At 39.6% G+C, this 13,350-nt stretch overlaps 1 protein-coding gene across 3 annotated transcripts in view; it reads left to right on the forward strand.

Moving 5' to 3' along the window:
- Positions 1–13,350, forward strand: part of RAB3C (RAB3C, member RAS oncogene family) — a 307,888-nt gene that overhangs the window by 35,481 nt on the left and 259,057 nt on the right. For all 3 annotated transcript variants that reach the window (XM_045061019.1, XM_011282948.4, XM_006927740.5), the window contains exon 2: positions 6,435–6,662. In XM_045061019.1, coding sequence (XP_044916954.1) covers positions 6,435–6,662 — 228 coding nt within the window. The remainder of the gene's footprint in view (positions 1–6,434; positions 6,663–13,350) is intronic.

The following is a 13,350-nucleotide window of genomic DNA, read 5'->3' on the forward strand; positions in this document are numbered from 1 at the left end:
CACATGAGGAAAAATAAAGTTGGGGCGCCTCGGTGGCTCAGTGAGTTAAGTGTCTGACTTCAGCTCAGGTCATGTGTGCTGACAGCTCAGAGCCTGGAGCCTGCTTCACATTATTTGTCTCCTTCTCTCTCTGCCCCCTCCCCCTCTTGGGCTATCTCTCTCTCTCTCGAAAATAAATAACATTAAAAAACTAAAAAAAAAAAAAAAAAAAAAAAAGTAAAACTTACCAACTCTTAGATTCACCAGAGAATTGAAGTCACGGAGAAAAATGCTCCCCTTAGATTGGAAGGACAGATAACCTGATAAAGGGAATCACAAATTCCTGGAACAGAAACCTTCATGGGAACCAGTACTGAGGTAGGAAAACATGAGCTGTAATTGGTGGATTGCTGGTGCCTCACTGTGGACAAATCCAAGAGATAAAACCTCTAGTGGGTGCAGTTTGGTGGGGCCAGTGGGAGGCACACTTTTGTGAATTTTGCCTTCAGAACCCCTGTCAAGTTCTCACAGTGAGGATTAGAGAAAATCCCCTCATGCTTCTGGCAGAGGGAGAGAAAAGAAGCCCTTTTTAAATGCACACAGTTTCTCTAATATGGGGGTACTAATAGTGAAATCCTGGGGGAGTAACAGGATTAGGTGTGATAATATATATAGAGCATATAGTACAGTGCCTATAAGGGCTGTTACTGCAACCATTTTACCATCTTTCCGTACATAAGCTGAAAGTTATACTCTTGTACTAGAGAAGCTGTGCAGGAGATAGAGATTCAGAAATGGGCTAAAAGGAGTGTTGTGAAATTTAGCCTAAGCAGTACCTTTAAAATACACAGTGATTTGCATCTTGGAAGCATTACTATCATTTGGCATACCATCATGCACATTCTCCCTTGAGTCCCGTGAAAGAGTAATTCACTCCCTGCTGACAAAGAAAAGAGACCAAGGCAGTTTCTGAATGCTGCCCTACTTTTCCAGGCCTTTCCCTCAGAGCCGGGGTTAGTGTTGGAATTATCCAGTGCCTTGGCTGCTTCCAGTTTCCTGGATAGCATCTTCTCAGCTAAGTGGTGCTGTGTCCACAGTGGCATGAACGGTGTTTTATTGCTTCTCACCTGGCTCATTCCAGAACAAACAGCAGCAGACACACCCATGGAGAAATTGCTGGCCGGAGACTGCCTAGAACCTCACAATTCTGGTCCATTCAGAGAGAGACGGCAAGGCGACAAAGTGCCCAGACCGGGACCTTCCCCAGGAGAAACCACCTGGGGACCAGATGACGGACATTTGGGAATCTTAACTTTTCATATTTTCCTTATTGGTTTTCAAGTTTTAGTCTTGGCTTTAGAGCTCTCAGGAATAGCTCTTCTTCTTATTTTTCTTTTTTTGCCAGGTAGCAGTGATTGAGATTTGAAACTACCTTGTGCATGTGTGCCCTTAAATACATCTGCCTCATCCTTGCTTTTATCCTTCCAGTTTCAGAGAACTACATGTCCTTTTCTGTATAATTTATCCTCCTTCATCTTCCCACTGCCCCTCAGGCTGTTATCAGTAGTAGTAGTGGGAACACAGTAAATTTAAAATGACTTGTTTTTGTGTTTCTCATGAGATCCACAAAGTGGCTTAGTACAATTTAGATTCTTAAGTGCCCGGGGGACTCCCTGAAAATAATTTGCTTTTCCCCTTTATTTTGAAAAACAAATGTCAAAAATGCTGAAGTGGGCTGTGATTGCACATGTTAGTCAGAGGTAATCTGTTTGTCCCTAGTCCGTAGGACTTCTGGGGGAGCTAGAAGTGAAATGAAAACTGACACATCAATGAAATCCATGATCTGTTCACCTGCAGTTGAACCAAGGCATACCTAGGAGGGCAACACTGGTTTCTCAAGACACCAACTCCCAGAGGTTAAGGATTTGCTTTAAATTTGCCAAATTCCTTGACATATTGTAGAAATCTCATCTACAGATTCATGTATATTTAACAGGGTAAAAAGTTTATTGTTGTTTGTCTACAAACTGATTAGCATTTTGATCAGAGCCTTAAATGAATAAATCAAATGCATGCTGATCAGACTTAGGAATGAAATAAATCTGAAAGGGATAAGTAATATGTTTGATGAAAGGACATAAAAATTATCAGAATTGAATTGCAAATTACAATGAACAAGAGGAAATGTAATAGGGTACATATAAAGGTTAGCATTTCCATTAAAAAAAATCAATTGCCCAAGTATAGGATAGGGATAAGGATAGGGATAGGGGAGACCTATGTTTATTACAGTTAATGTGAAAAAAGACCTGAGCATTTGAGAAGACTTTATTAAGTCAATTGTGATGAAATATAATAGTCTCATTTTACTCTGCACTACTGTATTTGGAATATTGTGAGCAATTTTGGGGGCCACACATGGGACGTTGACATCTGAAGAGATGTCAGTTTAATCTAGCAGGATGTGTGGGATTTTTTTGGACATGTCTTGTGAGGAGAAAGGAGTAAAGGGATCATCCAAGGAAAAGCTTGTGGAGCTGTGATTTGTTCCTTCAGTCACGTGAAGTTCTTTCAAATGGGAGAAGAGTCAACTCTTGATTTATAAGGCAAAATTTAGGGATGCCTGGGTGGTTCAGTTGGTTAAGCATCTGACTTCTGATTTTGGGTGAGGTCATGATCTCACTGTCTTGAAATTGAGCCCCACATGGACTCCACTGTGTGCATGGAGCATGCTTAAGATTCTCTCTCTCCCTTCCTTTGTCCCTCCCCTCTCTGCTGTGTTTGCACGTGCACGTATGCATGCATCCTCTCTATCTCTGTCTCTCAAATGCATACATACATACATACATACATACATACATATGGCAGAATCTAGACCACATAAGAAAAAGCTATAGGGAAGTAGATTTTGACTTAAATCTAAGAAAGAAATTTATAACAATTGCAGTTGTTCTGCAATGAAATATAGTGCTTCATGACCTCCTAAACTTTTTGTCACTCTGTGTGAAGGGCCAGGCTAGAATACTAACCTGAGATGCTCACATGCCAGCAGAAGGGACTCTTGGAATGAGTGGAAAGTTGGACTGCCTCAAAGATTCTTTCCACTCGGTGATTGTTTTTTAATTAATTCAAGATGAATGCAATTTAAAGAGTTCTCTTTTATATCTCTTATGAAATCTGATTTACTTTCTGGAAAGTTACTTCACGTGTACTGATGTTTTCAAATTACAGCTCTATTTTCCCATGAAAGCTATGAAAATGTTCACATGACTTAGTATTTAGAAGTGTCAATAAGTTGACATAGTGACTACGAGTGCCTTTGACACTTATATGCTGTTAAACCACTTCATATCTGTTCTCAGCAAGATTAGGGAAATTTCTTTGTTAATCCTCTGGGCCAGGATTTGCTTCATTATTCTGAGGTTTAATGTAAGACCTATACATTCCCAATGCACATATTTTTGGCTCTTTGTGAATCTTATTGGGGATATAAGTCAGGAAATAGTAAAAAATAAATTACCTTCAAGAATAGTGTGTTAAGAAACTCTTCTGATTAGTCCTTTAGAGGCTCTGGATACACCTACCTGTTTACCAGCTTTGTCCTCCTGCATCATAGACACCCTCTGTGTTCCCACCACCTTCTTTGCTGCTGACCCCACAAGGTATATCAGTTTTGAAATTGAACCTCTTCATTTTCTCTTATCAGAGAAAGCCCCAGGATGGTTTTCTCCATCTAAATCTCTATAATTACATTTTAAAAGGCTGATGTTGATAATGTTGATATTTCTGCAGGTTTTGGAATAGGACTTGGGATTGATAGCAGCTTTCTTTGTCACATTTTCCTGTAAGGCATCCTAGAGATTCACAGGACTCAGTTGGATACCCCCTTCAAGTGATAGATTACACTATATGGTAGGCTAGCAGGCTGAGTATGGGCAGCTCTAGGAAAGTTGTAGTGTCCGTTTTCTGACTGTGGCATAGCTGAACATTTTTCCCCAAGAACCCAGCATCTGGACTTCTTCATATAAAAGATGGTAGAAAGATCTTCTTAACAAAGGCCATTTGCAGGCTTGGCTAACCTCAGAATTTCCATAAGGGGGGTTAGTATTAATTGGTGAAAGGACAATGTCTGCAGGAATGGGGGTGCCACACGGAACAGTTTCCTGACTTCAGAAGTCATCAGAGGAAGACACCATTGTTCAAACTTATAGTCCAGAGTTATGATCCTATTTTTGTTCTTGTCTCGCTGCTTGTGTTGGTGGAGGTTTACGTTAGCATGTAGACCGCTGGGCCAGAAAGGAAAATCATGATATCTACCTGTTTTAGTGGCCCAGTTTTGCATATTGGCAAACACTCATTGCAAGTTGTAATTATTGAAGACATTGGTGTGGTTGCGTGGACTTAAAAAGACAAATGCTGAAGCTTATATTTAATAAGAAAGTGTGAAGTGCCATCAAAATTTTTACTGCCCTTAAATTTAATAATATATACAGATTTTCTTTTTGTCCTTATTCTTATACATATAATTGTGTTCTATTACTGTCACTAAATATCGGTAGAAAGAGAGTATGTTATCTCACCATCTCCTTTTTTCCCTCTTCCCTTAATTGTTTATAAACACCTGAATGTAATTTCAACAACTAATGTTGTCTTAGATGAGGGTGAGCACTCTTTACTGTTTCAAGCATTCTCCTATCTTCCTAGGCTTCTCTCTTTGCCACCTTCCCCAAGAGACAGATTATTATTGATCAGATTTTGTTGGAAATGAGAAAAGCCTGTCTGTCTAGCCTAGCACCATCCAATAGAATTTTCTGCAGTTATGCCAATGCTCTATATCTGTGCTGTCCAATACTATAGCTACTGGCCACCCGTGACTGTTGTGCATTTGAAATGTGGGTAGTGTGACTCAGGAACTGAATTTTAAATTTTATTTGATTTTAATTAATTTAAATATAAACAGGTATTTCTGCTTAGTGGCTACCATATTGGGGTATATTGGACAGCACAGCGATTGTCAAAGAATTCAAAGCACCAGAAAATGTAAGGAAGTACACTAATCAGTGAGGTTTACTGTTCTAAACACTCCTTTTCTGTATTGAGCCAAATGGTGTTTAGAAGTCATGAAGCATCTGCTTTGATGGCTGTTTAGATGGTCCTCAAAAAAGTGAGAAAAAATCCACATCTGTGTAAAGCGTTTATAATTAATCATAAAGATCGTTGTCTATGCTATACTAGGTGCTTCACATATCTGCTTTCCAGATATAGCATCTATTATTTCACAAGTGTTCCAAGTTAGATGATAATTATTTCCATGTCAAGCAAGAGAAAGAACCGAGGCACACCGTTTTAAAATAATAAACCGACTCAAAGTCACACAGCCAGGAAATCGTAGAGCCAAGGTATGAACCCAGCTGGGATTCTTCATTGATGCATTTCATAATTAAATATTTCCTACATTGTCTTTTAGAGCACATGTGCATATTTCCCTAGTCATCATTGAGAAACAAGGTAGAGTTTAATAATATGAGCCCTGTCGCTATATTACCTGACTTGAATGGTCTTCTGACACTCATACCTGTGTGAATTTGAGTACATTACCTGATCATAGCTCTGAGTGTCATTTTTCTCATTTTCATATGAATCTACTTCGTTGAGTTGTTGTGAGGTTTCAGTAAATTTCTCACACAGTGCTTGAACCATAAATACTTGCCATTGTCATTTTTTAAATATTTACTTTTGAGAGAGAGAGACAGAGCACAAGCAGGGGAGGGGCAGAGAGAGAGGGAGATGCAGAATCCAAAGTAGGCTCCAGGCTTTGAGCTGTCAGCACAGAGCCTGATGCGGGGCTTGAACCCACAAACCATGATGTGAGATCGTGGCCTGACCCGAAGTCAGACGCTTAACCGACTGAGCCACCCAGACACCCCTTGCTGTCTCCATTTTTAATTTGAAAGGGACTACCATTTATTTTAGGATGTTGATTTAATGTGATGTTAATAGATGAAATAGATACATGCTTTGGGTGCACTTTCTTAGGAAATAAGAGAGACTCTAATAATTCAGATAATTCAGTAAGAAACACCCTGCTGTTCAGCCACTTTGGTGTGTCCATCCCTGGGATTATAAAGTTGCAGAGCCCACATGCTCTGGCCGGTTCCTCATATCTTTGCTTTTCATGTAACCCTCATAGATGTCTCCTTTGGTGTCTTTGATTGGTTCTGAATGCTGAGCAGTGACAAACACCAACACAGCTGGAAAGAGCTGTAAGATTTGCTGTTCTGTCTTACAGCAGGGAATTATTGCCATGGATACCAGCATCAGAGGAAAACTGGGGAGCATTCTCATCTGGTCTCCTGAGTGGTCTGACATCTGTTTCTGGCAAGGCCAATAATGAGTGTGCTGCTAGCTTCATATCAAACGGAAGACTGATCCTCATTTTTTTTTTTTAATCACAGATGGCCTCTTCCCAAGATGCCAGGTATGGCCAGAAAGACTCCTCTGATCAGAACTTTGACTACATGTTCAAATTGCTCATCATTGGCAATAGCAGTGTGGGGAAAACATCTTTCCTGTTCCGTTATGCGGATGACTCCTTTACATCTGCATTCGTCAGCACAGTTGGGATCGATTTCAAAGTAAAAACTGTATTCAAAAATGAAAAGAGAATCAAGCTTCAGATTTGGGTAAGTGACTTTGAAATGACAATGTTCTTCAGTCTATGACATTGAAGCTAGATGTATGAAAGAGAGACACTTTCTGCCTTGTTCTGTCCCTATGGGTCCACAGGCTCCATTTCTAGATTCTTTGCTTGGAAAATTCTGTTTCAAAGACAGTAGAGTGATGCCTCTTTAAGGTATGGAGACTAAACTATGCCTTATTGTGAAGTGTTGCTTCTTAGAGTCTTCAGAAGAAAGAAAATCCAAATATATGTTGTGTTGGTGGTTGAAGGAACACTCAATGAGAAGCTAGACTCTGCCTTTCATGATCTGTATGACCCTGAACAAGCCTGTGAATCCCTCTCTATGCCACTTTTGTAATCCACAAAGTTGGCAAAGTCAATCTAGCCTTTTAGATCATAGGGACCATCTTGTCCTGGGCATTGTAAAGAAAAGGTCAATGACCAAATGTAGAGAAAACTTAAGTTTGGTACCTTTATAAAGCCCCACATAAAACTTTGAACATGGTCTATTTACCTTTTACAGACTTTCTTTTCTCAGCTCTAAGAGTTATGTTTATTCACACAAGCAAAACAAAACAAATGAAATACAATATTTACTTTAAACAGGGTTTTCCTCTAAGCAGAAGTTTTCCCACTAACTTTTGAGACCATTTGACTAGCTTTTTGCCTCTTCCCACCCCTGCAGAAGATCAAAGTTTCTTTAAATCTTTGGGATAAAATTAGGACAATAGCAAGTGAGAAGCAGAAGAAAAATGTATGTGGGTAACAGGTTTAAGGTAATATAAGAATGAAATAAAAGTTAGTGACACCAAAAGAGATTTGTGGAGTAAGCATTTTATGTATATCATGGAATATATGGGTACAGTGGTGTAGAGCATTTCTGCAGTGTTTTGGCCCCTTTTCCCTGCTTATTTGTGCCTCTGCCACTCAAATTAACTTGAGCTGTAAACAGGTATTTCCCTCCCAAGAGATGTTTCTCACTTTCCTCTGAGATAATTCTGATATCTACTGCCATTTTCACTGGCCTCAGGGGTATCTGTAGGACTGATGATAAATCTCCCTCCTCAAATATGGAGAACTGGAAGAAAGATAAATCCTAGAGTGCAGAATATAAACCTTTTTTTAAAAAATAAATACCACTTTATTTAAATATCGGTATAAACCGAGTGACCTTTAAGTATCTTAAAGTTCTTAGGTGTAACTTTAAAGATGTAGGTATGCACACAGACAGGTATCCTTTTGGGCAGCTTACTATTTTACTTATTATAATTCAGGAGTCATCCAAGTCTAAACAGAACTGGTGTAAGAGCTTGGAAAAGTTGTCGGAGGACCTTTCACTACTCTTCCAGTCCTCAAAGCCCTTTTTGTTGGGAGGGTACCTCTTTGGAACTTAAATATACAGCCCTGTCCATGGAGATAGAAAGAGCTATGTTCATTGCTTCACATTTGGGTCCTGGTTCATTCTCTTCCTTTTGAGCTTTAAGCAACCAACTGTCATATCACTGTGACTCTCATGTTCAGGCTTAAGAAAGGTCCCTCAACTCTGAAGAGATTTGGTGAATTGAAAATTAAATTAATTTTGTAACCACACATCTCTCAACTCACTGACCATGTTTTTTTCCGCTGCTAAAATAACAGTCCTTCCTTTGGCTGACAGCTCCTAGTTTCCCCTTATACCTTACAGATGCTTAAAGATGGCTGTCATGATCATTTAGGTAAAACGCCAACTTCGTGTGTTAAGTCAATCTAATAATCTCTAGTAACTTCTCAATCTAGGTTTTTGACAGAAATGATTTGTAGAGGTACATAATTATCTGTTTTTAATGTAAAAAAGATATATTTCAAATAACATAAATTATTTTGAGAATTATAAAGTATTTCGTACTTAAAAATATTTTCTTCAAAGTACACAATGCTACTATGATGCCAGAGCTGATTCATTGACTTTTCTTGGGGGTTGAAATTAAGTTACTTCTGTATAGGTCTTACATTTGGATGAAAGTTGTTCTCCGAGCTAACTTAAGCCTCAGATCTTTGAGCTGCCTCCAAGATCTCCTCATGCTTCTCACTTCCCATAACTTCACTCAAAAAGCTCTCACAAAGGGGAGCCTGGGTGGCTCAGTCGGTTGGCCATCTGACTTCAGCTCAGGTCATGATCTCCTTGTTTGTGAGTTCAAGCCCCAAATCAGGCTTCTTGCTGTCAGTGCAGCAGAGCCTGCTTCAGATCCTCTGCTCCCCCTCTTTCTCTGCCTCTCTCTCTCTCTCTCTCTCTCTCTCTCTCTCAAAACTAAATAAACATTAAAACAACAACAAAAAAGTCCTCACATATAACTGTCTTTAAATTTGTATCAAATCTTCCATAATCTCCCATTTTCCCCAAACCTCCAACTCTCTTCACAGCCCAGTCCAGCCCAGAACTTCATTCCAGGGCTTCCATTCTCCCATTCTGTGGATACAGATACACTCCTCCATGGGTTAGCAACTCAGGAATCCTTCCCCTTGCCCTCTCCTTAGTCACAACTGTAGTTTGGTGGCCACTGTTATCTTTGCAACTAAAGCAGTCTCTTCTCTTCCTCTTTAGGGAAATTAGGAGCTCTTAATGCACCTGTGATTTCACAGGTGTGAAAATGGGTTTTACACTACTGTATACCAACTGGTCTACTAGACTGTGAAACATTCCAAAGAAGTACTATAAAAAGATTTTGTGCTCATTCAACTTATAGTATAATTGGAAAAAGAAATTAATACGGAGTAGTTATATATCTTACAAGCAAACACCTGCTGCATAAGCATTATATATATAGCTAGCATTTATTGAACACACACCATATGCCAGGCATTATCTATGCTTTACCTCTAATTCCTGAAACAATTCAACTTTGCATTTCTTCTTCTTATTATTTTACTTGAGAAATTTGAAGGTGGGGCAAGTTTAGTAGCTTGCCAAGATCATATGTAATGAATTACTGATTCCAGGACACATCTATCAGAGCCTAATGCTTGGGCTTCTATTCCCCTTTATCAAGCTGACAAAATTATGAAGTTTTCTTGAATATGGTGGTGTTTTTCTGGAGATGGCAATTTTAAGTGATGTATCCTGGGATGTTGAAGAAAATTTTGAAAAAGTTTGGCCATTTCAGTGAATTGAGGCATGCAGAGGAGGATAGGATCAAGAGAAATAGGGTGGTGTGCCTACAAATAGGTATACCTACAGTAATTCTAGGGATCCTTGCTTGATGCTATCATGTAAGTATGGCATAGTTGTTATTTAACAATTTTAAATAACATAGTTGTTATTAGTTGTTCTATAACAACTTTAATAAATCATTTTTTGGGGGAATATATTTGGCACTTACAGTTTTTCATGTCCTAGTATTTAATAGCCCATTAACTACTTTTCCCAGCTTATAGTATTTTTCTGTACTTACATTAATTTGTAACTAATTCATTAGGGTGTCCACAATCATCTTACTGACAACACTTCTGAAACCAAATGTGTGGGTTTTCTAGACCAGTTAATCCTTCAACTCTCTGTGGACACCACCTGGCTGCATACAATTTAATCCATTTCTGATGTTTACTACCTGGAATTACCACAGACCCCAGATGTAAAGGGCTCAGTTCTGCAAGACTGCTGTCCCTTATTTCAGACACCCATCACAAGTCTGTTGTTTTTCTGATATACAGGCTCCAAATGGGGGGGGGGGTTCCCATTCCACCACCCCTCAGAGTTGATAATTTGTTAGGATAGCTTATAGAACTCAGGAAGACAGTCTACTTACTATTATGTGTTTATTATAAGGATAGAACTGAGTAACATCTAAACAGAAGAGAAAAGTAGGACAGTTTCAGGGCAGGAGGATAGGTACAGTTTCCATGCCTTCTCTGGGCATGTCATACTCCTAGACCGTTGATGTATTCACCAACCCAGAAGCTCTCTGAACCTCATCCTTTAGGATACTTATGGAGCTTCCATTACACAGGCATGATTGTCATGATTAATTAAATCATTGGCAGTTGGTGATTAACTCAGCCTGCTGCACCTTTCCCCTCCGAGCGGTCAGGGGGATAGGGCTGAAAGTTCCATATCTTTACCTGGACAGGCTGAGGATGTTGATATGATTCTGATTACTTTATTAGTTTTAAAGTGTCCATTAAGAGGACTGTTTCCAGGTTAGGAAACCAAGGTGTTTAGAGAAGATAAATATTTGGCCTTACCTTACAATTAGTACCAGAGCAGGTCTCCTGCTAGTTGAGCCAGTCTGATTGCTACTACACCAAGTTCACTCTCAAGGTAAATGCTGTGTTATGATCGCTCTTGTAAGTTTACTTGATTGCCGGTGGAATCCACCAGGCTCAGGGACATCCAACTTGAGCCCAGATTTCAAGTATTTCTAAAATATCAGGAGGAAGTGCCTGTCTGGGAAGACTCCCCCGTTCCTCTTGATGGTTTGCTTTTTACATGTGTTGCATCCGGAGTTTCTGAGTCCACAAACTGGATTACTTACTGGATTTTTAACAATTCACATGCAAATAAAGCGTTTTAACAGCTACTAGAAACCACTGACATTTCTTCATGGACATGTTACACCTCCTTTCTGTGGAAGTTCATTACTGCCTTGGAATAAACTTGTTTAGAGAAATGTTCATTTGTACTTTTTTACCAACTTTGTATTCCATTAGTATATTTATGAATCCCTTTATCCTTCACTGAATTTACATTTCTTACTGCATTTTCATTTTATTATCATTTTTATGCTTCTCAAATCAAAAATTTTCAAAATTTTAGAGATTCCAAGTATTTGGTCTGGTTCTTTAATATTTTATGTGTTGGTTTAACGCTATTATGAATATATTGGGGGAGAATTTAGTGTGGTTGTCACTTTGATGAAAAATATTTCACAGCTGGGATCTATATTATTTTGCTTCTCATTTTAAAAATAGTTTAGCTTTGAGAAAAGCTGTGTAAAGTGGATGCCTTCCCAATGAGAAGACTGAAAAAAATAGCATCAATTACGAAGAATATCACCTATATTTATTTTTAGTATCTAGATTACTAGGATGAGAGCATTGAGGCTTATAGCAATTTGCAAAGCAGAATGTGCTGGCAATTATTGCAATTAGACTGTGTAGATAGCCAGACTTGACAGTGTGATTCTCCTGAATAAATAGCAACTTCCTTTGCTTGAAGAAAGCACCTGGATATCCTTTTTTTCAGTTGGGTCTGCATTTTTTAAGTCCTAAAATCAGGGTTGACTCCAACTAATGGAAGACTTAACTTGAAAAAGCCATAGCTTAATTGGGGAATACAGGTTTTACATGGACAGGAGCCAGGTAGGCAGAAGGCAGAGGGCATTACTGTTTTCATTGCTCTTTGTCACTCCTTGTGCCTTTCTCCTTCCTTTTTCTCTCTTTCCCCTTCTTCCTCCCTTCATTTCTGAAGCTCTGGCCAGGCTGAGTTAATTGGAAACTGATTCTCAGCATGTTCAGAGTCCAGGGCTGCCACACACAGATTCACGTTGTATACTGCGCAAGGGCACCCACCAAAGGGTCAAGTGGGGCCCTTCTCCACTTACTGAGCCTTGTGCTCTTCCTAAGGGGCACCTTTTCCTTTTCTCAAAGGTTCCATCTGTTCGTCAAGTATGTGCTGCTGGACTACATGCATCTAAAGGGGATTCTGATCCCCGTATTGTAACCATGTCTTCAGGTAGGAACTAGTCAGAATCTAATGCAAGAGATGGACTAGTAAACCCAGAGAGGGACCTAAGTCCTGCTTCTCTAGAGGAGGCATGGAGGAAGACAGTGTTTGAAAATACAGGTTTTATTATTATTGAAGTATGGCCAGGCCATCAGATCAGGAGACAACTGCCATTAACAACAAACAGAAGATAGTTTTTTATATTCATGGTTTCCAGGAGAAGGACGCATGGGCTAGAGGAGGGAGGCACAAGGGGAATGAGGTGAATCACCAGGGTGCATTAGGAGGTTGTTAGGGGTGTGTGATAAGAGCCTCTGTTGTGGTTTCTGTGGAATGACTGGGCACAGCAGATTTAGGATTGCTAGTCTGAATAATTTCAGCAGACCCTATGTCTGCTCAGGGGACATAGAGACACTGGTTATCTGGCTCAGGAGTGATTAAGGGAGGTGGATAGTGGCTCAAAGTGTTAAAGCCCAGTAAGAGACGTGGTTGGTGGTATGAGCTCTGGATTCGTTCCTTTGCATCAGAAAAGTGAGCTGGCGAGTTGTTTAATATCTCTAGGAGTTGGCTAACTCTGAGAAGGGCAGTCCCTCCAGGGTCCACAAGGCCCTGGGTGTCAACACATCAGAATATAGAAAATGAAACACATGTTTAATAAAGGAGGCGGGTCTTGGAGCCCCAGGGGTGGCCTCTTTCATTTATTCTACTGAGTCAAATTCTTGGGATTTCAAATACTCTTACCATAGGCTCAGTGCATTTCCTGGTCTGAGCATTTGGAGACCTAGAAAATTGGATTGGGAAACAATCTTTCACATTTTCTGGCTTACCTCCTCATTTGATGGTATGACTGATAATAGCATCATTTACTGAACCCAGTTTTACCCACAAAGGAAACACTTTATGCTTTATGCATTTTAGAATTTATTTTTTCCCACGAGGGAAGCTGGTATTATTAGCCCTGTTTTATAGATGCAGAAACAAAGAATCAGAAAGA

This window comes from Felis catus, chromosome A1, assembly GCF_018350175.1.
Source record: "Felis catus isolate Fca126 chromosome A1, F.catus_Fca126_mat1.0, whole genome shotgun sequence".
Lineage (NCBI taxonomy): Eukaryota > Metazoa > Chordata > Mammalia > Carnivora > Felidae > Felis > Felis catus.